Source organism: Patiria miniata, unplaced genomic scaffold, assembly GCF_015706575.1.
Source record: "Patiria miniata isolate m_02_andy unplaced genomic scaffold, ASM1570657v1 HiC_scaffold_18, whole genome shotgun sequence".
NCBI lineage: Eukaryota > Metazoa > Echinodermata > Asteroidea > Valvatida > Asterinidae > Patiria > Patiria miniata.
Window position 1 is genome coordinate 17,768,088 of NW_024037056.1, and position 25,116 is coordinate 17,793,203.

General features: G+C 37.9%; 1 protein-coding gene across 1 annotated transcript; it reads left to right on the forward strand.

Annotated features, from left to right (window-relative positions):
* Positions 1–280: 280 nt before the first annotated feature.
* On the forward strand, positions 281–24,586 carry LOC119725207 (cell surface glycoprotein 1-like). Its single transcript, XM_038196570.1, has 10 exons — positions 281–842; positions 2,786–2,840; positions 11,342–11,421; positions 12,392–12,523; positions 12,833–12,976; positions 15,904–16,217; positions 16,861–17,462; positions 20,484–20,508; positions 21,928–21,947; positions 22,262–24,586. Exons 1-10 carry the CDS (start codon positions 577–579, stop codon positions 24,443–24,445), a joined length of 3,822 nt encoding a protein of 1,273 aa, XP_038052498.1. The 5' UTR covers positions 281–576; the 3' UTR covers positions 24,446–24,586.
* Positions 24,587–25,116: the final 530 nt, after the last annotated feature.

Consider the following 25,116-nt stretch of genomic DNA (forward strand, 5'->3'; position numbering starts at 1 on the left):
AAAAAAACAACGACGCCCATGTCAGTGTTCGGTTGCAATCGTCGTTGGTCATTGCATATAACCGGATGAATAACTTTCTAAAGGTTTTTTTTTAATATTATTATTTAACTGTAGTTTTGCTCCTGTGTTTCTTTTTTTTTTGTTTTAAAATTAAATCCCGGCCTCTTTTTTTGTGCGGAAAATCGCAGGTATGCTGCATGCTGCGCCAGCATTTGCGCTAATGAATTATTCATGCCGTAACTACGGACGACAAGCACAATAACAACAGCGCCCTCGCGTAAACAGTTCTTTGATGCCGCGTGTTGTGCAGTAAACATGTCGAACACGTACCGTACTTTGATATTCCACAAGTTGTCGTCACTTACTTACTTAGCTTAATAAGTTTGCACAAATAATTAAAAATATGTGATCTAGCCAAGCAAGAGACACTGCTTACAAATACTTGAGTGTTCAAACACATTGGAAGTCTAAAAGTGGTTGCAGATTGTGTTATTTGCAGCTGAATTCAACGGGTTTGCTTCGCTACCCCAACGGGGGAAAGTTGGAAGTACGACGGGGAAAGGCGAACTTCACAAAATGGCTGTCGCCCCGCCGGCCCGGAGCGTGCATCTGTACAAAAATGGGGACAAGTTTTACAACGCCAAGCGGGTGATTGTCAACTTTAAACAGACCAGAACTTTGGAATCTTTCCTGGACAGTTTGACGTCGAAAGAGAAACCGTCTTTTGGTGCAATCCGTAAACTTTACACGCCGACTCAAGGCCATTCCGTCAACTCGCTGGACCTGCTGGAAAACAACAAATTTTATGTCTTCAGTGGAACTGAAAGATTTGTTGGTTTGAAGTGAGTAGTCCAAAGCCAAACGTGGTGCTGTACCACCGGCGCATTCTTCAGTGTGATTCAAATCATACAGGTGTTTAATACATTCTTGGAAAGTACATGCATGGAGGAATAAGACACATGGGCCAAGTTAATTTCAGGAATTTGATGCATGAATGTGAACAGTGAAGCAGATTTTGAATTGAATTGATTAAATTTGAAGTGGGAAAACGAGGCCACTTTTTTTTTTCTTTTGAGAAAAGTAGGCATAGGCTTCTTTTCAGTTCAACTTGTTCAACGATCAGAAAATTAAACTATCTGGACTCGGTACAAGATCAGAGAAAGAATGCAGTATCAATGCATTTCATCGGCCATCTTCAATTTTTCAAAATGTTTTCGGTCCGAGGTCCTGAAAAACATTGACATTATTACCAAATTTTTAACAGGATCAGGATCACTAGGAAAGTGAATGTATGCAATACAGAGGGTTTAAGGCGTGCGATTATTTGCACTTCTCGGGAAGCTTTTACCGTTTACTAAGCATGCGATGGCGTGCACCGTGTGGATGCAATCGCACATCTCAAATCACTCAAGCAGAAGGACTGATGCAAGTAGTTCATGTATTGCCATTTTTTTTTACAGCTCGGCCATAGCGTTATTGCGACCCAAAACGTGATAGATCACTTGAGCACTGTTGTCAAAATTCTACATTCCTTCAAAAATTTTACACAAGGAATTTTTTTTCTTTTCAGTGCTCGTTAATAAAAAGGAAACTCATTCATTCCTAGTCCTGCTAGTGGAATGAGATTCCAGTGCAATACTTACTATTTCTGCGATGTGTAATTGAATTTTAGAATTCTGTGACTTTCTACTTCAGTTGAAATTGGAAATCTCCAGATGTACTTTTTCATACTCGGCATTGAGTCATGTAAAAATAGACTCAGAATAAATTCTTCTTTCTAGTGCTTAATTAGTAATCAAATTTGGACCGGCATGAAACAAAAATAGAGCAGGGTGCTTGATTTAATATAACTACATGTAGGTCGTAGTGAGAAAAGCGGTCGAACCACTAAGCAAAATGGTCGTCCACCATGAGACGGAAAAGCGTACCCTCAGTTCCGTGGTTCACAATTGTAATGAGTGCAGTTGCTGACTGCAATTGCTGACCATCCAATATAGTAACTTGACTACATGAACCGGTACATGAATTGTGTGTGGTTCGTTGTGCGTAATGAACGTGTGCATGTGCCAGATCCAGTGGCTGTGAATGGGGCTGTACGCAGTGTGCACTGAGCGGTTCGCTTATGCTTTTTTTCTAAATTTTGTTCTCAAGACTGAAGATAATTGGCCAAATTATGAATATGAAGATGCAATTATGCTTATAATCATATGAATCACTGTGTCCTACCGTATTGGGGAGCACTATTACATATTTTGTTGATCTTAATGGAAAGTTGTCATCATTCATTCGTATTTCTACTTGAATCTGTGGCCTGTGCAGTATTGTATAAAATGTCGGTGTATTCTCGTGAACATGCATCAAAATTGTATGCACACATATACACGAAGCAATGCTGATACATTACCTCAGATAAGGCAACCAAATTCTAGATCTTTTAACTATGACGTTTTAACTAGGATTCAATACATTATTGAATCAAAATATAAAAAAGTGGTTATGTATGCAGAAATTATGTTTACATCAGTACACATGCTGTTTTTATGTGCTACATTACTCTAAGGCTAAGTAAAATTTACAAATCTCATTTTTAAATTAAACTGAAATATGTGTGGTTGTTCTTTTCCAAAATTAAGGAACATTGTCATGTAAATTGTATGCATTGTCAAGTACATATGAAGGATTTGTTCAACGTTATAATATTGGATTTAAATTTAAATCTGGAAATAATTGTGTTAATGAGAACATAAGTAATGCATGATTTTTTTTTCATTTTACGTTTTTACAGCTATGGCAAAAGTGGTGCAAATGACATCAGAAGAAGAAGGGTGCCCACACAAAGAGTAAGTACATGAAGTTAATGTCTATACATTGCAGGAAGCAATGATGTGTTGTTGGTGGCATGTTTGTCTTCTTCAAGCATGTAATTGATACTTGAGCATGTATTATGGATGAAGGACTGAATTGTGTGCAATGGTGTGGTAAAGGGCCTTTGCCGTTCCTGGGCAAAATTCAAGTCCCGAAGACTTTAAGCATGTGAGAAACATACCGGTACATTAGCTTTACACAGTTCAGTAAATAAATAGCATTAGTTTGTCCTTTGAGTGATATTGGTAAAATGTCTTGAGGGCTATAAACTTTCCAAGCGTGCAAGAGTGGATTTTGTTGGGCACATCTGTCATTCTGCAGAAATTACAAATATAAAGTTCTGCGGAGTGACGAATTACAAAGCAGAAAGATTGAGTAAAATTTCAAAATTTTACATTTGGAAAGGACAAAGGCTGTAATTTTAGTTATGAATTTAATACTTTGAGTTTGAGCAAAACTGCCATTGGCGGTGCAAATTTTGTGTTATCACCTGCAATGAATTATGGGAGGTTGACAGGCAGACATTGTCCAAGGTTTTCGTTTTGTAATACGGGATTCTGCCTATGTTTCTTTGGCACCTGTGATGTGTTAAGTTGAAATTTTTTGTCTTTAAATTTTTTTTTTTAAATAAATTTACAAAGTCGCTACTTTTATGCATACGTGTATCATCCTTAATAATTAATAACATGTTGGATCTTTTGGGTTTTGGTTTTTTATATTTTAGGGTTTTTTTTGTATGAAGCAATACAATTGCTAAAAAATCTGAAGTTCATACATGTAGCATGATGTAGGGTGCAGTAATTACAACTAGCCCATGTACAATGTACGACTAGCGGTATTTAAGCTCAGTAGACATTCATGTTGAGGCAGCCTATGCAATATTTAGGACTCGTAAGTTGCATTGTGTTTTGAATTGCAGCCTCTCATGTATATTCCTTCAATGACTGCTCTTGGGACATTATTCTCAATCAGCCAGTGTCAGTACCTGTCCCAGTGGATGGGTGAATATTCACAGTAGGCCTATATTCATGAATTATTGTCAAGTTATGAAAAGTGTCACCATTTTAATCCACCTTTATAATTTTCATTACTTGTTTTTTTCTTATAAATGAAACTGTGGAATAATTTCACACGGTATTTGATACCAACCCCTTCACAACGAGCAAGGTTTTTCTCATTAAATCACTTCGTTTCCGGGTACTTTCTAGCATTCCTACCCGGTACGTACCTTGTTAACCGAAGGATGATATTTGCAGTAATTGACCATGAACTTCAAAAAGGTCCTCCTGGAGTCGATCGAGGCAAATGCCTGCCTCTCTGTATTTTAAATCCAATCTAATTGACAATCTCATTGTGTAGATAGGAATAGCATCGTCAAGAGCACAGTCTTGGAAATAAAGACCTGTTTGCCCTTTGCAGTCAGTGGATAGTTTGAAGCACGAATCAATTTCAATTATTCATCTAATAGCTGATGTTGAAGAAATGACTCGCTGACATGTACACGTACACACATTAGGCCCCCTATGCATGCATTCAAACCAAGTACAAGATTTATGTACCGTATACTGTAAAGATCAAAATGGTGGTTTTTGGATGACTTTTTACTTCATATATTTTAATGGCACTGGTACAATTGTACATGGATAGTGCACAGCTGTGAGAAAAAAAATGTGAACGCACATTGACTGGGGGAATGATGTCTTTAACTGAAATTTAAATTGTTCTCAGTCGCGCACTAATGTGCAGACCGATGTTCAGGTAATGGACGTCTTCACGTCATTTGATAAATTCATGAACATTCGTGTACATGTGTACATGTACATGTAATGTACCGTGATATTGTACATAAAAGCTTGCAAATGAGGCATGGTGAATTTCAAGGTTTTTAATATCAAGGTTTTGAATCGAAATCAATGGCAATTTAGATTCTTGAAAAAACACGCTCGTTTAATTTGGTTCTAACCAAATTCTGAACAAACGCTTAAAATTCAAACAAGTTGTCAACACTTCACGCCAATTTGTACAGGATTGAACCGCACTTCTCTCCAGTAATAAAATTTGACTAATTCTGAGGTGCTGATCACATTTTCGCCAGCGGAACGCACCGATGCATGAAGGACGATATATATCACATGGGCAGGTGACTACAGATTGAGCTTGATGTTGACCTTCAAGAGTGCTCGTAATTATGCGTTCCTTGGATACAGAGTAAATAACAAAACTTTACTTATATTTAGACAAAATTGGCAGAGAGATACCCAGGTACATTATTCGATTAAGTCTAAGATGATTTTCAAACCTTGGTTTTGAGGTTAACATGAACGTAAATCTGTGGAAATTGTTTTAATTTTTTATGATTTGATATTGGTGTGAAATTTATATTTAAGTATAGGGCAAAAGGCTTCAAGACTTTTTTTCAGCATTTGCTTTAAGTTTTGTTTTTTGTGTAATGTAATATTAAAAATTACGATCTATACAAGAATTGTTTATTTGGAAATTAACATTTAAAAATGGCCTTTTTCAGAAAATTTGATGTTCAGTAAAATTCATAATACATGTATGAAGGTCAGAAGATTAACATCACATGTACACATTTGTGGAACCATTTTGGGATGTTATGGCTGAAAATCGACCTGACTGTATTTGGGAAAGAAGCTTTATCAAAACCCTCACTAAAATAAGAGAAAAAAATCATTAATTAGTGGTCCAATTTGAAAAGAAAATTCTTTAAAAAGGTTCAAGCTGGAACAACTCTTTTCTCAGTCACTATCAACATCATTACAATGGAAGAGAAAGCTAGCAAGCCTGAAAACGTTTTTACATGTATGATCTGAAATTCATTGTGCATACTATTTATTTTTAGATTTTTCTTCTTGCAAGTTTCTCAAATTTATAGAAGTGGAAAAAGTTGATGATACTGATACACTACAATGTACAGCTGTGTTTGACGGCAGCCTTTGGGATAATGCTTTTAATAGCGGAAAACCAATTTCCTGAGTGCTGCAGCCCCCAATGGACGTGTGTTTGTGGTTGTTATAGGAATATTGATTCTATACTGACAGCACCACCTCTGAACTATTGATCGAAAAGATTACCCCTGTTGTTTGCTATTTAGGACTTTGGAAGATTTCTTTTGGCATTGTAAATAAAGAACTGTTAAACAAACGGCCTAATTGTCAGGTCATGTACAATGTACTGCTACATTGGTACATATTGAAGGCTTTTCAGGGAAAAGTACATGTACATGAAGTAGCCATGAATGCAACCTTTTTTTATGACGTGGCTATTTTTACAGAAGCTGTAACACCCTTTCAAGGGATTTGTAACATGAGCAGAGCTTTTTAAATTCCTACAGCAATAACACTGTAAACTGCTTTTGTAGCTCGATAGCAAATGTGCGTCTTGTATGTCGAAGTCGCTGAGTTTCCATTGTATAACTGTTTTTATAATTTCTCAAAAGTTTTCTCTTTTGTATTGTTTTAAATCAAATGCTTTTTATTGAAGTACATGTAATGTTTTTTCCTGATTTATGGCTCTAAAGGATTTTTTAAAAAGGGAATTACATTGTACCGGTACATGTTGTAAGATCCGTGAACCATTCGGTTGACCTAAAAAAAAAGCATGCCCCTACCCACCCGGGCCCCCAAAACGTGACTACCGGTACACGTACATGTAGTCATGTATTAAAATTTACTTTTTACAAGTTTCCTGAATTTTAAGATTTTGGAATTTGTAGATTTCACAGGTCTGAATGCAACTTTCTGCAAAAACTGCGGTTGCTAGTATTTTAAGTCTGATTCTGGCTTCTTTCCTAAAAACATTCATTCTACCAAAACACTACATGTAAATGCCTATAGTGTGCACTAGAACAACAGTAAGCGGAACCAGACTACTCGTCCGTGCTGTTGTTGCCATGCCAACAAAACAGATGCGGTTTTGTTGTGGAGGGCTTTTGACAAAGTCATTGTCAAAATTGAAAAGAAATTGCTGAGAAGAGTAAATAAATTGATAACAGATAATGACGCACGTGCACTCTTTTCATTTATAATTTTCTCAGCATCTCTGTATCTGGAAGATTTTTTTCGTTTATAAATTTGTCTCTTATTTTTCTTTTTGTCATCCACTTTTTTTCTTCAAAATGTTAACTGAACAGTTAGAAACTGCGTACATGTAGCTCAAATTTGGTTTGCATGAAAAGTGGGACAACACAAAAATTGGTTACTGTTTGTGTTCCGGTACAATAGTACGACTGAATCAGTAATTTCATAAAACTTTTTCCAACAGTCCATTTTGAAATAGGAATACATTTTAAATTTTGTAGAGTTTCAAATAATGAAGACACTATGTAAAATGTGCGATCGTTAGGACTTCAAGTTGTACCATCATAGTCATGATAGTGTAAAAAAACAAACTAGTTATAAAATAAAATAAATACATGTACTTGAAATAGATTCCACAAAGGGGGTATACAATGTTTGTTCTAGAATTGATTTTTATTTATTATTAATGTGTCCAAAGCCATTTTAAAGCTTTTTATGTGTTGACAAATTACGCTTTGACTTTTATTCATATCTAAATTGTTAAACAGTTTTGTTTTCATACTATGCATGTAGGCCTATGGCCATGTAGATCCATATTACGTCATGTACGTGTATACTTACGTAGCGCGTGAGTGGAGTGCTGCTGTATGCTGGGTAATCTTTTAATATCCATGGCAACCATTGAGTCAGGAAGTCTTAAATAAGACGGGCCTGCCATTTGATCAGGGACGTTATTCATAATGCGTGGCTTCGTTCTAGAGATTTTAAAGCTTATATTTGGACCATGTCCAGCGCATTGATTGTTACAGAGCTCGATGTGTCTTTTTGCAGTTAACATGCATTTAATCCATAGTTACACATATGCCTTGAAGAAACGCTACCATATGCACCCAGAATGTATTCATGATCTTAATCTGATGAGTATTGTTTTTAGTTGTACATGTAAGCCAAAAAACTTTTATATATGAATGAAATTATCAATATGTGACTCAGAATACATAGGCCTACAGCTGGTTTTTAGTTAAAGTTCCGTCCATTTTGCTCACCAAATTTTTTTTCAAAACCGAAGATCATTTGGAAAAAATAATTGGGGATATTTTAGGCATTGCAATTTTTTTACCATGAATATATATATATTGAATATTAAAATGTTGGGTCGATAAGATTTAGAGGTGCTTTAAATGTCAACAATGACCTGCAAAAGGTGACCATGAAAGTCATTATTAAAGTGTGGAGATGCTAGAAAGGTCTTAAAAACCAATTATTTTTTAAAATCTTCGGCAATACTATAAATTATGGTGCAGAAGGAAAAGTTGATTTTTTTTGTACATCATAATTTTTATAAAATTCATACAAACAATTTTGGCGAAATACAAATTTTTCAGAGTAGTTACAATTATTGTAAGTGTGCTAGTACATACATACCGTACAGCTTCTAGTGGCCAAAATTTAAAGAACGGATCAAGACCTGGACACATTTACAGGAAGGGTGCAATGTAAATCTGCCAATGAAATTTAAATTTTCAAGGCCCAAGTTGTGAGTTTTTAATGGCGTAGGCTACCGTGCAGTGTACACGGATTATAATTGTTTCTGACGATACCTCCGTGACGTGCACAATGATTTCCCAACAGTCTCATTTCTGGCACAAGTTAAAAAAAAATGAAAAAAAAATAAGAAGGCCCACGACTCAGCCTTGATGAAGCCGAGCGAATCAACTTAACAATGTGGTTGCTATGGCAACTGTGCATCGTCCCATCATCAGATGGGATGGAAGAGAACTAAATTAGATTTCAGGGGGTTTCTTTCAAGTCGTATCTTGATGTGATATCGCAGCGCATTATGGTGGGGAAGCGATGTAGACTTGGTACAAAAGCATTGGTTTCTAACTTGTTTATCTTAGATTTTGTAAGCTTGTGAAGTTGAAATGTGTGTGTATACATGTGTGCAGTCAAGTGTAAAAAAAATATTTTAAAATATTAAATATTCTAAATGGGTGAACTGTGAAATAAAAAGTCAATGTTTAAACTACTAAAATAAAATTCATATTTAGAATAATACAATACCGGTAGGGCCTACATTTTGTCTTGTGGTTTGAACTGGTCTACAGGAAAATGTTGCGAAGAAAAATTTTACTCACTGTTTTTGTTCACACGCACGCACGCAAAAATTGCACAGACAACATAAATTCAGAGATTACATTTTAGGCTAAATGTCCTGAAAAATTCTCAGCTGTACATAAGGTACCGGTTCACGTACCCATACATGTAGTTAATAGGCTACATGTACATTAAATATTATTATTTGATTCTAGTCATGTGTATGTGCCGGCAACATTTTGTTCACATACAGTTGTATTCATGGAGAAAACCTTAATTTGATGTTTTTATTTTTATGGGAAATTTTTGGATTTCTCTCTTTCTGATCCCCTTTCTACTGGGTACGCACAAATATTTACAAAAGCATGAATGTTTTAAATTCAAGCTCGTTAAAACTTGACTCGCATGTCCAGCTAAAAGCTGATGCAGTAAATTAACTATATCACCATGGTAACGATCTATATTTATTTAATGATCTACTAGGAACATGGTTATGCGTCCTCTCTCAATGAAAATGGAGAAGTCCCCTTAAATTGGTGTGAGTGAAGTATTGGGGCTTTGTGGATTGATCCATTCTTGTCATGGGTGAGTTCTTCTGTTGTCAAGATCTGTCCAATTGGGATGTTTTGTTGTGGCTCAAGCATGCAGGATGATTGTGTTGGGACATACGGTGATGCACGGGCCGGGAAAGGATGTTAAAAAGCAGCCGTTTATAATCGTCCCAACCTCTTCGCTCCGTCGCTTGACTCTGATGCTTCTGCCCAAGTACATCTTCAAGACACGTCCAAGAAGGCTGTCTAGTGGAGTGTAAAAAGAACCCTTGAAAAACAACTGACGGGGCATGTGCATCCGATGTGTTTTTAGACGCATCCTTTTGCTCGCCAAGTGAAATCACCAATTACTGGAGTCCTCTTTGGTGTACAGCTCTGCAGTACTTGCGTCAGTTTGCCAGCAGCAAACAAGTTATTTCAGTTTGACTTTGTCTGGGATATGTTGCCATAGCAGTCTGTGTATTTGACGGGCCATGCATTGAGGTGTTGTGGAGGCTCAACGTCTGCTTGATCCTGTCACGATACAGTGTACATGCTCGTCATCTTTCATCAAAATTGGCTGAAAAAGAGAGTTTTTCGCTTGATAACTTGGATGTTGTTTGATAGCTCAAGTTACTGTTAACATTTACAAAGGCACAACCTCTTTGCTCCGGAAGTTTTATGGTCAACTGCACTGCATTTTGCCAACTAAAAGTAAACTTTGATAAGAGTTGTGTTACATTTGCAACTGTTGTTGGTCGTCTGAGGGTGGATAATTCATTTGACTTCTGCTGTGGAATCTTGTAATGTTTCATCGAAATTGATTTTTGAAATTGAGACTTTACTTGTTGAGTCACAATGGATGAGGAACATAATGGACATACTGGTATGTTTCCGAGTATCCAAAACTCGAACGGGCAGAGAGCTGCGAAGGTAAACTGTACATGTCCTTCTGATGACATTCTTACATATTTTGATAACGTTCTTACATATCTTGGCAAATAGTTTTTCCTGGAGATTCAGGGAATAAAAGACCTCAATTTAATCATTGGAATCACAGTTTAAAATGCATGTATTTATTGGTATGTTTTAAGAGTACTGTTTAGTCCTATTTGAAATTGAAGCTTCAAATATGGAAATGTAATATCATTTGTACATATTATGTATACATGTTTGCAAGGTACCCGGTATTTGGGAGTTTTTGATGACATTATGCCCTATATGAAATATTTTTACTCAACATGAATAGTCCAGGTTTATTAGTTGGTTGTTATTAGACTGCATCAGCAAGTTAATGACTTTTGATTTGGAGAAAGATATCAGGGCCACTGACTTTTGGCTTCACTGGAAAAAAGCCAACGAAACGGAATTAACAAAAAAAACTATTGAAAGAGAATTCAGTTTTTTGGTAAGCAAAATCCCGTACTGTGCGCACTAAAAGATACTCAAAACATCGGAAGTTAAATATATTGTAATTTTGGTAATTATTTCAGTTTCAAGCATAATTGCAAAGCTTCGTGCAGTTTTTATGTAAATTTTGTCACAAATTATTTGCAAAAAAAATTGTTGGTCATTTCAGTGAACATTCTCAACATGACGCGTACGATGAAAGGGGAATCAATGTTTTTGCAAGGTTTTATGGTTGGAAATTACAATTTCCTGAAATGAAAATAAAAAGGGAATTTTAGAATCAGTACGGTTAAATTATTCGATACGGTGGCCAATATTGCCAAGTTTTGTTTTAAAAGATTTTTGCTTGAGCAATCGTCTTAGTCATTGATGTTGACCCAATTTTGTTTGTGTTTTCAGCGAATCCAGCCGGTAGGCCACAGCAATATCCGAGTCTCGGCGAAATACATCAAAAGGCAGGAAGGCCCCAAGGTCGTACAGTAAGTGCCCGTAGAATTGCTCCGAATTAAAATGGATCTTCTTTCATTTATAATCCTACATGAAATTGCTTTTAGCATTTCTGAAAAGGGAATTTAGCTTCGGACGCAAAGTGTACGGCGTGGCATAATATTAAAAAATATGTTTATATTTAATTCGGAATTTGTCAATTTTGGTTGTTTAAATTCTGCAGTCGATATTTTTTCTTCTTCATAATTTGCATGAATTTGCATTAAGTAGCAAGTACATGTATATTGCACACACGACAGAATGTAAAATGGACATGTTCCTTTTTTAATGGAAATCAAACTTTTCTTTAAAAGAAAACAGATAATTTAGAAATACCCATTGACTTTCAATTTTCTAAGAGTATAAATAACGTGATGTACCGGTACATGTGTAGGCATTTTTGCCTTTATGATCCTTTGAAAGGAACATCATCAGCTTTGTCTGTTTTTGTTTCTCTATCTTCTGTTTTCAAAATGGAATTATGGCTGAAGTTGGTTTGTAAAAGCCTGCATGATACTATCGTTACTATAGACATAACCACAACTAAAAGCCATTAAGTACTGATGTTTTTAAAGCGCTCATGTCGCATCTGTTCATAAAATTGAGTTGTAAGTGCATTTTGAGATGTACACATTGTTGGTTGGAGGAGCTCTAAGTGCATGCAGTGTGTGAGAATGGTTCCGCCTCTCTAATTACTTTAATTGCGGTCACAAGATTATACTTTCAGTGCCAACATTGTATTCACTAATTGATGGATTTGTTGTAGTGGGAGCAACTCACGATTGATCTCAATTACCGGTATCTTAATGGATGGGGTAAGCGGAACTAAAACTGATAGCACATACAGGGCACAATTTCATGGAATTAAAAGCAGAAAATATTTCTTAGAAGCAAAATTTTGCCTTAAATACTTTAAACCACTGTTTGAATGTAAAGCTAGTTTTCTTCTTGTTCTTCAAATAGTGTGTTCCGGAATGGAGAGGACCTCAGCCCAGCCGTCCGAGTGCTTCTACACAAGAACCAATTACTCAGCATGATCCATATACTGGACCACATCACCAACAAAGTCGCCCTTACAAATGGAGCAGTCAGAAAGTAAGACCACATTTTGTTTTTGAAATTTTTTTTTTCAGAAAACCCATCTTCACCTTGAGTAGAAAAATAGTTTTCTTTTATAAAACAGCCTGAATCTTTGAGATTTTTTCTATTTTTGCCCTTTAAGGGAGTTGTAAACTGTTCAAATTTTTCATTTCTTTTGGCAGAAAGACATTAACCCACAAGAAATGTCATTTGTGAATATGAGATTTTATGAAAGAAACCACAACAACGTTAAGTAGTTTCAAGAAAAGAATGGAAATGTAAAGACATTTTTGTAAGGAATGTTTTCCCGCCCTTTTCTCTTAGATTGTATCACGTGTCAGGTAAACTGGTTACGGACGGCTCGGAGCTTGAGAATGAGCAATTCTACGTGGCGGCCGGCATCGAGAAGTTCAAGAAACGAGCCTACGATAAACAGAACCTCCAACAGACATCTCCCAGGACTAAACGGTATGTTTATCACTGCGCCTTTAACTTCAAGTGTTACTAATACAGTGAATCTCCTCTGTTAAATTTGCTAAGTTTAAGTGGGAAAGAAGGAAATTTTAAAGTTGAATTCCTGGTGCTATTTGCACGAGTTCATCCCCAAACATAGATTCCTTTTCTAAATTGCTATTTTTCTAGCACTACAAAAATTATTCACTTTTGAATGAGACATTTACAGCCCTTGTTTTTCCAGTTATATTACGTGTTCATATTAGATTATCCCTTCAGTTGATATTAAAATTTGCGGTGCGGTGTGATGTGTTTAATATAAACTCCTGTTTAAAATGAGATTACAAAATTGTCAAAAGATGCGGAAAGAAGTTTTATTCATGACAGGAAAATCTCAAACAAAAATCTTGTTTTTGCAATGATTTGATATGAAGAATTGTCTAGGGACAAACATTGACAGATTTCTTTCCAAATCCAATATTATTGCCTAGATGAAAAGCTTTACTTTGAATCTGCTGGAAATTGTTTTGCTCAAAGAAAAAGGCCTTAAAGGCTCTGAATCAGTATCCATGAATAATACGTGTACATGTATCGGTAGCTTGCAGACACATTTTTGTCTGAAATTTCATAACAGAGGTTGTAGTATACAAGTGCCCTTTGCATTTATGCAATGTCTTGTTTAGCCCTATTTTTGATCCTGTATAATCACAGACGATAATGCGAAATCCATCAGTCCACATGCAGAATTAATAAGATGTTGTTTTGCTTCCAATAGCAAAAACTGATACATTGTAGATCTAGATACGCCTACGTACTTTATCCTTCTGAGAAAACAACAGCATCTTCTTTCATTAAATTCAGTGATGCACATGTTGAAGTAATTAGGAAGAAGTTGTTTTGCTTGCGATCATGCTTAAATACATGTTTCTGCACTTTTTCCAGCTTACTGTAATTATTTTACAGAGAAAGAAACATCAATGATTTCTAGTAGCAACATCTGTTGGCTTTGGGAACAAATTGCAAATTAAAACACCTTTGCCTGTTCATTTCCACGTCCCTGTTTTCGCAATGGCATTTAGTGAGCACATGTACTGGTAATTAGTCAGATGGTAATTCATAGATTTAAAAGTCTACATATATTCTTGCGAGCAAAAAAGCAGCTCATTGTATATTCTGTGTGTACTCTTCCCTACTGCCGGTATACATACCAGTAGTACGTGTAATGTTTAATTTGGTCGTATAATTTTTTTTAAGCTTTAAAGCCGTAATTGTTGGATGTCATGCATGCAGCCATTAAGAATGAACCAGAGGATATGCATGTACCGTCGGTAGCCGACAAAAATGGTACTTTGCTCGTTACTTTAATGAGGGCTCCTTAATGATCGAGCCAGGGATGCCACTCAGTTTATAATGACAGTCATTAGTGCCGTATGGAATATTACTGACTTGAGAGGGGCATTGTCCTTTTTATATTGAGGCTTCTGTTTCTGTAGTTATTGACTAAATCAAGCATTGTCCAAAAATACATGTATGAGAAAAAAATCACGTGTTTATAAAAATTAACCCTATCAATTTTTGAGATAATTTACTGAAATGTTTGGAAATGTCAGGTATTTCTTGGGAGAGAAAAAAAGGACATAAAATTTGCAAAAATAAAGGAGTCCTGAATGACATTTCTTGCGGAGTTTTATGACATAAATTTGTAATATGTGACAATTAATTGCACCATAAACAAAAACATTGACAAATGGGGAGCCCATCAATGTATTTTTGTAAAGACGGATGCTGAAAATTTTTATTTGTGATGGATGTTGACAATTTTTGTTTGTGAAAGTTTGATTGAAAACATCTGGCAATTGCAAAGAACTCTAGCTTCCCGCATCATCCTGAGAGTCCTCTGTTATCAAATACACTGCCCTTGTGGCCCATTCCAAGGAAATTACACGATCGTATGAAAATCTTCAGAAAATCTTCCAAACTAATTATGATGTTGATGATTAAGGTGAGGCAGGGCGGTGATGAGCTTTCACTCCCAGAGATTTTCACGGCCAAAATAAGCTTTGCATTTCCATCATCCCTGAAGCAACCCTGCAGGAATCTTGCCTTCTTAAACCGCAATCTCCAGCTTTGTGGAATGTAATTGAAGAAAAGTATGAAAGGAGACGAAAGAGAATGATTGTTCTGGGACTGGCCTTCATTCAAAAATGATAAATAAATCTGCAAATAAGTCCCAGGGCAGCGCAGTACGAAAGGCTGAAAGGCCGATGATGCTAATTTATTTGTTTTGTTTACAAATTATTTCTCAGGGGACAATGGTGTTGGGGGCAGGGTGTACATGTACCCGCCATGTACTCAGCATTCTTATGAGATGATGACGTCAATCAGATTTTCAAAGCATTTCCTCTTATTTTTTCAATATTTTTGGCCGTTTCCTTGAATTGAATTTATTTGTATTATTCTTAAGAAAGTACATAGTACCAATACAATCATGTACATGTACGGTGTTGTCCACAAACATTATACGGTACATGTACTGTGTGTCCATGTGGGGGAAACACCGGTACAACTTGCAATTCATTATATAAAAAAAACCTAAGGTAAATTGTCATTAGCATGCTGGAAATAGTGACAAAATACATGTACCGGTACCTGTCTATTTTGGTCAACATGTTCATCTACATGTAAATTCCAGACATGCTCATGTTCATGTATTGGGCTTTTATGTAATTATTCCTTTAATCCAAACTGTATAATAACTTACAAGTGTTATAAAAACAAAAAGTTTGGACGGTACAGAATGTAATTCACCAAACAACGTGCTGAGAGTGTGCCAAAGATTGTGCACACTATGCTCTTCCCGCAGTTTCGTAAACACCATTTCTGCCATTCTGTACATCATCTCTAAGACAAATTTTCTTTTTTGTCCCGCTCTTAATTTTCAGAGTGCTTCCACCAGTCCCCAGAAGACCTCCGCCAAAAGCCAAGCCCTCTCCAGCTAAAGAAACCCAGAAACCTACCCAACAACGGGAGCCCAGGCCTCCCCCACCTAAACAGGAGGCCCCTCCCCGCAAACCCCAAGCCCCGCCCAAGCCCGCTGCCAACACCCAGTCTGAGCAGAAACCCAAGAGCCGACGCCCCAAGGCTGAGAAGACGGCCGATCAGAAGGAGGCTGAGGAGGTGTTCCACCACAAGCCAGCCATGGTCAAACGCAGCCGGGAGAAAGAAGATCACACCAAGGAATCGCTAGACTACGAAGGTATACATTTATTCGAAGGAAAAAACATGGTGTGCAGTGTTCTTCATTATGGAGCCCTCTGGTCCAATACCAGGTCTTAAAGCGCTTCACAATTATTACCCCTGTTCATTAGGCAATGAGACCAGTTTTCTGAAGCAGCTAAAGATCAGCGCAATCTTGTCTTTACCCTCACAGGTACCCATTTATACTCCTGGGTGGAAAGAGGCGTTTAGATAGTTGATACTGCAACTGCCTCTCTTAAAACCGGGCTAACTAAGCAAATACCCTTCACAGCAAACAGGAACAAAATAGTCAAACACCAATGGCTTTTTCTAAGTACCCCAAAACAGTAAGAAACCAGGTCAGCATGCTACAAAAAGTCCACAAAAACAGAAACAAAACAGGTTAGCAGGCTTCAGAAATGTTCTAAGTCCCAGAAAACAGGAAGGAAACAGGTCAGCAGCTTCAAAAAAATTCTATGTACTTAATAGGTACTTGTGAAGACTAGAGAGTGCTCTGATCGCAAACCGCTGTAAACTTTTCTCATGACCTGATGAACAGGGATAATATTTGTGAAGTACTTTTGTTAAAAGACATTCGTATAAAGCAATACCGTAAGCACCACATGAGTTATAATTTTTCTGTCAATTTGTTTGTCTTCCAGATCCAAACAGTGTTTTCAAAGCATCTGAGCAGCGCAAAGAGACAGCCAGGGCGGCCGAAGTGGAAGAAACCAATGAAACTGCCGTTGATCTTCCGGTTGATCAAATTGCTGCTGAAGAGGTTGACGAAGAAGAAGCTGAGGTCAATGAGTTCCTAACTCAGAACCCATCACCGCCACCTCGCGAGGCGACACCACCTCGTGAGGCAACACCACCTCGTGAGGCAACACCACCTCGTGAGGCAACACCACAGCTGGATCCGACGCCACCACCACGCGAGGCGACGCCGCCTCTGGATCCAACACCACCACCTCGTGAGGCAACACCACCTCGCGAGGTGACACCACAACTTGAGCCTACACCACCACCTCGGGAGGCGACACCGCCACTTGAACCAACGCCACCACCCCGCGAGGCAACACCACCTTTGGATCCACCACCTCCTCCTCGTGAGGCCACGCCACCTTTGGAACCAACGCCACCACCTCGCGAGGCAACACCACCTCTGGATCCAACACCCCCTCCTCGTGAGGCAACGCCACCTCTTGAACCCACTCCACCACCTCGCGAAGTCACACCATCTCAACCAAAGGATGCTGAGCAAGTGAGTTAAGGGCAGCAATTTCAGGGCAGGGGAAGCAGTCTAGGCTAGCAGTGGAGAGGACTGGGTACGTAGGTCAGGACAGGGCAGGTCATAGTTCATAGGTTATTGATGTACACATAGGTTTGGAAAAGTAAAACGTAACACTGACAAGTTCAACTGTCTTGCTATGAGGTTAAAATATAAAAAAAAACTTCAGTTTAAATTTTCCAGATTTTGTGGTTAAAACCTGAAGGTTAACACAAATATTTAAGTCTAAGTTTGTCCAAAATGTTAAGAAGGTTTGACATGAAAAGATTTTTTTTTTCTGTTTAGTAAGTTGAGTAAAAAATATGTCATCAAATGCAAGATAATAAACTGTTAGAAGGCATGGTAGTTAGAAGGAAATATTGAAATCATTAAAGTGGATGGAGGCATGATAGAAATACATGGTTGATAGAAAATATTAAAAATTTGAAGCAAGAAATACAAAACATGTTTAGTGGAAAATTTCTTCACAATTTCAATTTTGAGGAGAATTGCTTTCATATATTTAAATGCAAAAGAACTAAAAACAAGTTGTTTGGACATGCAAAGATTATTCAGATTATGAATGCTGAACAGTATTTTGGCGAGAGTTCAAAGAAAATGTCTGCAAAAAAGCTGCAAAATGTGAGTGTTAATTAAGGGTTGCAATCAAAGGTCCACAAATAACACCTGCTGTCCAGAGATCAGAGTATGCGTTCCTATTAGGCGTTCTCGTTAGGCGAAATGTGGGCATTCTCATGAGGCAAAATGTTCCGGCACTACACTTTTAAGGTTTTTCTTTTTTGATTTCGAATTTGATTGAAACTTGCCTGTGATTTAATTTCCAATTTGTTCATAATTGAATAAGGACATTAATTCATAGCCGCTGCATTTCGTAATAAAGACGGTTGATGTTCAAACTATCGTGGGTTCATGGAACGATAGGAGAATACATATTTCACAGTGAGAAAGAAAGACAAAGTTTAAAGTTGAAATCAACTACCGTAAGGCTGTGCCAAATATGCCAAATATTTCCCAAGACAATGTGGATGTCTTGAGAAGTTGAGGAAAATGTCTTGTGATGTTATTGTGCATATCAGCTGTTCAGCTGCCTTGAAAAATTATATTGACACATTTACATTTAGGCCGTATGTTCTTGTTTCTTTTAAGGTCCTTGCCAATTTTTGACAGGCGTACACAGATTGTGATCAGTTTAATTCTCAATTCAGCGCATGCCAATTTTAAACAGGTTGCGCGCTCACTGTTCCTGATTGGCTGATGCAATGTACGACTGAAACAGGCAATTTTGACTGAAAACATGGAAACTTGATCGGCGGCATTTGGAATGTATTCTACTATTCCATCAAATCCACGTTTGACTTATCGCATACTAAATTATTTGAAAATGTACAGCCCCAAAATCCATCAATTGGCATTGCGGACAATGTATGTACTAGAAATAATGTTGCAGTTTGCCTTTAATTCTGACTGTCTTTGATTTTCCTTTTTTTGGGGGGGGGGGGGATGAGAGAATTTAGCTCCGGCTGAAAGCTGCCTCCTTAGTGGCAAGCAGGAAGCACATTGAGCATAGATGTGAAGTTAAAGTCTTCTCCATACTAAAACTAAAAAAAAACCAAACTATAAAAGCTTTACAAGAGAATGAGAAATGTTCACTGCCCAAGGTAGCCACTTGGGAATAGCATCCATTTGCAAATGCGAAAGTGGCAGAAGTCTACGGTCGTCTTTTTACTGCAGGACGTTCGTGATTGACGTACGGTACGGTGTATGCAACGTCAAATTTAATGAAAGAAACTGTAAGCAGCTTAAGGGAAAAGCGCTGGCAAAAACAAACAAAAGTAATGGTAACGATAAGTTGCCTGCATCTGAAGTTGGCTGAAAATTTGATTTGCAAAAGCTTTGCGTGATAGCTGAAAAGATTTTGAGGGACAAATTAAAAATAAGGCAACACAGGCTGATCAATATACAAGAACATGAACATGTTTAATAGGGGCCAAATGGTCACATTTGTATCAAGTATAGGGCATGGACATGGCCTACGATTCAATTCAACTTTTGAAACAGAATTCAGCTTTGTGAATATGCAGAGAAGATAGCAGATTATATCAATTGTGTAGGCTATGGTATAAGAGTTAAGGTATAGAGCCAATGTATTTGGCTAGGTGCTACCTGTAGCACATACATGGTAGTCCTCTCTTGTTTACATGTTATACAGGTACATGTAGCTCTTGAATTTCTTGATATGTTTTGAAATTTAAACGGGAGTCTCCAGTAGCTACCGGTATTACAGGCATATACATGTAGTAGGTTTTCTGAAATTTCTGAAATAATGTACTTTATTATCAATTAATCTTTTTATTGCTTTACTTTTTTCAACTTTTATTTTGTGACTGACTTTTTAATTTCTTGCAAAATGACCAAAACAGAAATCAGTGCCAGTTTGTTGCTAAGTCTTCCGTACAAGTCTTGTACAGTACAACTTTAAATGAGTTTGCATGTGGGGAAAACAAAGGATTAAGAAAGTAGCACCGAGCACAATTATTTGTTTGCATTTTGGCATGAAGACACCGAGAAATAAGACACCGAGTCACAGTAAGATTTAGGTTTGCATGGTGGACTTTCAGCCAACCAGTCATAAAGTTTGTGGTACACATTAATGTACTGGTAGCTTGTGTAGCAGTGTGTTATGCGAGAACAAAGGGTGGGCAATTTTTGTACCACTTTTGAGAGCCCTATGACGGCCACACCCTGTGGGTACCCCTGCGTGAGTGTCAGGGGGGCGTCAACAGCAATCTGTATGTCTCTCCCATTGGTCGCCCCAAACTCTCGTTCTTACCGTTGAGGACATTATAAGCGTACATCATGCTACCACAAACTTCATGACTTACATTAGTTCAGTGGTTTATTACACAACGAAATTAAGTACAATTGTTGTTAACTGCATGCATTTTGCTTTGTATCCCTTTCCCTATTCCACTCCCACATTGTCATCCACCACAGCCTGTTGCCTTTTTGACTGATGAGGGTGAGTTCAAAGAAAAAAAATGGAGAAAAAAAATTGGAAAATTCACAGATTTTGCCTAATTAACACTTATTTTTTTTCTTTCCGTTTTTGGCTAAATCATAGAGTGACTAATACACTTACTAACAATATCTGTCTCGTGCATGCGCATGCATTTGTAGAATGCTGCACAGTCTTCCGTTGCCTGTAGTTATAGTGCAGTAATCTTCTGTTAAAAGCTTCTTTTTTTTCTCTCTCTCTTTTTGTTTAATCTTTTTTTTGTGGAAGATCTGCTACTTCCTCCTTAAGTGCTTCCTCCCCTGCCTCTCAATTTCTTAATGCATTCGAAAAGATGTTTTAGAGAGTTATTTTTAACCCTTTCTAAAATCAAGGGGCTGGATTGAAATCTCTGTAAATGGTGCTACATGTACTTATTGATGAGGATAAAATGTATTATGAATGTGTAGCACACTTCAGTTGTTTTGATTCATTGTGTTGGGGGAATGAAAATCAGCCAATTTAAAAAAAAAATCAAACAATTTTTCTCTTTAATTCCCCCAACCCCCACCTAAAAAAACCCCTCAAAAACGGGCAAAGAAAAAATCAAAATTACAGATTTTTTTTTTTTTTTTTTTAAATTTTAAAAACTTAAATCCGAAGAAAATATTCTCAAATTTAAGCTGGGTTTAAAAAAAATGCAAAAACCAAAACCAAATACTTTTTTGTTTTTTACAGGAAAATGTAAATTAAGAATCTTTTTATTCTATTTTATTTATTTTTGCCACTAACAAATTCATTCCAATATTACTACTTTTTCTGTGAAACAGAAAGAATATTTTTTGGGTCAATATATTTAATGATCAAGTCTACAAAGAAGCTTTTATAAAACCTTTCACTGTGGATTTCCTTGAGAAAATTTTTTTTTCTGTATGAATGGAGAATGGGCTTTTAACTTCCAAAGAGTTTTCCAAAGAATAAGCGTACGCACTTCACAAATGACTTCACAAATGACACACTAATGCATGCATTGTAATGTCTGTTTGTTTGTTTGTTTCATTGTGTGTTGTCTGTCTAATTAACATGAGCGCTTACCCGAAAAAATAATTCTTCCTGTTTTCACTTCTTCTTCACTGACATAAAATATGGGGGGGGGGGGGGATCGTCTTGAAGACATTTCTCCTAAGATGCCAACTTCTTTTCCTGCTATATCTAAAGCAGTTCATTCAAATAGATACTGGTATTTGATCACTTGCAAATTCAGTACGCTGGTTCAGTTGGTGGGGGGGGGGGGGGATGGAGAACAAATTACATATATCTTTGACATTTGCAAGAGAACGATTCTTCAAAAATCAAGCAATCTTCAGTCGCCGAGATTATCGAATCATCAATCCGGTTTTATTTTTAGCAGTTTTATTTTTGAACACCTGGAAAATAATATTCCAGCAAAATTGAAGTTGTTCAAGGTTGGAGTTGGCATCCATGGTTTGTGCTAATAGGTTTTTTCTGTCTCTGTTTGTTTAATTTCAGTCTTTTTCTCCGGGTCGTAGGCCTTCATTCTACCTGTTCTCTTAACATTTTGCTGACGTTCGCTTTGTCTGCTTTTTTAACAAAAGTTCTGTATTCATTTCATTCATAATTGTTACATATTCGCTTGTTTTGATGTGAAAATTGTTTCATTTTCAAAGCTTCGTTTTTCTTCACAAACACGTTTTTTAAAGTGCTATTAAACAAATTTATGCAATTTAATTTTTTCTTTTTTTTCCTTCTGTTCTTACAGCTGCTTAATAACTCTGACAAGACAGGCCAGTCCCCTCCTCTGCCAGTTTCAAGCCCTGTACAGTCCCCTGAGATGCCCCTCCCAAATGGGAGCCCAACGGCTTCACAGACCCCTACCACTTCTCAGATAACCCAGCCCCCTTCTCGTGCGACTCCACCCCCCACTCCTCCATTGGAAACTGCCCCAGCCCATACTTCCCCAGCCCAGATTTCCCCAGCTCAATCCCCACAACCCCAGACTACATTGTCACCGACCTCCCCGCCACGCCTGAAATCTCCACTCCGGACTTCCCCACCCCTTACTTCCCCTCTCCTAACTTCCCCACCCCCGGGCTCTCCACCCTTAGCTACTACCCCACCCCGACAATCCCCGAGTCCGGGTCCACCTACCCCGGCGAACTCCATCGATGAGCCTAACAACGGCTCAAAATCATCTTCCGTAAGGATCAACTCTGAAGAGGCAGCTGTCAAGGATGCAGACAAGAAGAGTGAAGCGGATAACAAGACAGATGATGGAGATAAGATAGAGGAAAACGCTGATAAAGATGGAGGCGATAATTCTGCGGTCAAGGAGAATGACGCTGCTGCCAGTGTTGACAACAAAGATGTTGCAGCAGATGAGGTCGATGCTGAAACAGGCGGGGCTTATGATGACAATCACCCAGCTGATGCAGATGATACTCCACAGCCCGAGGAACACGTTGCAGATGATGACCATCAGTTTAAGGAAGAAGATTCATCCAAAGTGCAAGGAGCTGCTGACAAGGCAGAAGGACCAGGGAGTCATTGTGAGGATGAACCTCACAGAGATAAGGAGGATGCTGGTCAAGGAATAAATGAAGATGCTGAGAAACAAGAACCAGGAAAACAAAATGAGCTCATTTCTGAAGACGAAAAACAGTCACCTGAGGATCCAAAAGAAGAGGAAAAACCTAACGAAACCAAGCAAGATCAGGGACAGGCTCAAAACACCAACAACATCGCTACAGATTTAGAGATAGAAGCAGAGAAAGAAAAAGAGAGTAGTTCAGAGGAGAAGCATCAGTTATTTAAGGAGCCAATAGAAGAGAAATCTGACAAGCCTGAGCCAGATCAGGAACCTGCTCCAAATGCCAACAGTAATAGTCAAGAGTCTGAGATGCTAGAAGCAGGGAACAAAAAAGAGAATTCTGAAGAGAAGCCACAGACATTTGAAGAGCCAATTGAAGGGGAGAAACATAATGATCCACAGGATATCATCGATAATGAGAGTCCACCAGAGAATCGTAACAAAGATGAAAATGAGAATCAACAACCCATTGATCCTGATAGTATCAAGGAAAGTGAATCTCCTCCAGAGAATCCAAATGAAGTTGAGGAGCCTTCAGCAATGACAACTGATGAAAATAAGAATCAAGAGCCTATTGATCCTGAGAACACTAAAGACACTGAACCTCCTCAAGGGGACCAAAATCAAGATGAGGTCGCTCCTTCCATGATGACTGAAGACAAGAAGAATCAAGAGCCCAATGATCCAAAGGATACCAAAGACAATGAATCTCTTTTAGAGAATCAAAAGGAAGATAAGGTTGCCCCTTTGATGACTGGTGAAACCAAGAATGGAGAGTCCAATGATCTCAGGGATACCAAAGATGGTGAGCCTTCTTCAGAGAACCCAAACAAAAATGATGATGCTTCTTTGACAACGGCCAATAAAAATGAGGATCAGGAGTCTACTGCTCCTGACAGCACCAAAGACACTGAACCTCCAGAGAAACAAAACGAAGATGAGGCTGCTCCTACGATGATGACTGATGAAAATGAGAATCGAGAGTCTAATGATCCGAAGGACTTCAACGACAATGAATCTCCACCAGAGAACCCAAATGAAGATGAGGCTCCCCTGGCGACCGATGAAAACGAGAATCAAGCAGAGGATCAGGAACCGGCTCAGAACGTCAACGGAGACGATTCAGATGATTCCCCAGCTCGGAGGGTGGACTCCGGCAAGGAGATGGATTCCGGCATCAAGTCAGAGGAGGACCAGCCCCTGCAGAACGGTGACTCGGACAGGTCCACCCCACGCACGTACACGCCCACCCCGCCCAAATCGCCTCGAAAGAGTCACTCGCGGCCGCGGCCAACCTCGCGATGTGCATCCGCCCAGAAGCCCGCTGAAAACGGCATCGCGACAGCTACTACATAAATTATGACATTGTTACACTGAGCGGAAAAACAAAACTTGTGAGACATGTGTATGCATTACAGCACTCTTTGCTTAACAATTTGGTTGTGACAGAAGGCCAAAGAATATTAAAGAGATGTAAAGTAAAAGCATGTTGCAGAACAAATCACGATTGCAGTTGCACTTTCCAATAGAGATCTATATCCGTGGAAATGGTGAAATTTTTGCACTGTATTCACGAATGTATTCATGCACTCGATGTTACAATGTCATAATGAATGTAGCTGGTGTATTTCAGCGAGCCATTGAGTTATTACTGTTCAATGTTTTTGCATTTTTATGTACATAATACACAACTTATAACATATATATATTCATTTACATAGTTTTAAGGAAAAATGTTTTCATAATTTTGTTCTTTTGGCTGAAAGTGACCAACATCATACACTTGGGAAAGCCATGACGCTGAAAATGTCTGGAGCTGAATTTTCATCATTTCTTAATTGTTTGTACAAAATATGTTTATGATTACTTGAATGTATGGTTTAACTAGCATGTCAGGATCGAGTGAGAATATGCGACATTGAAAAAAAGTTAATCTGCAAAACTTGGCATAATTTTACAATCTTTAGAAGGCATTAGGGTGGACAGTACCCTCAACATTTTTCTTACATGTCAAATTGTTTTCAAAA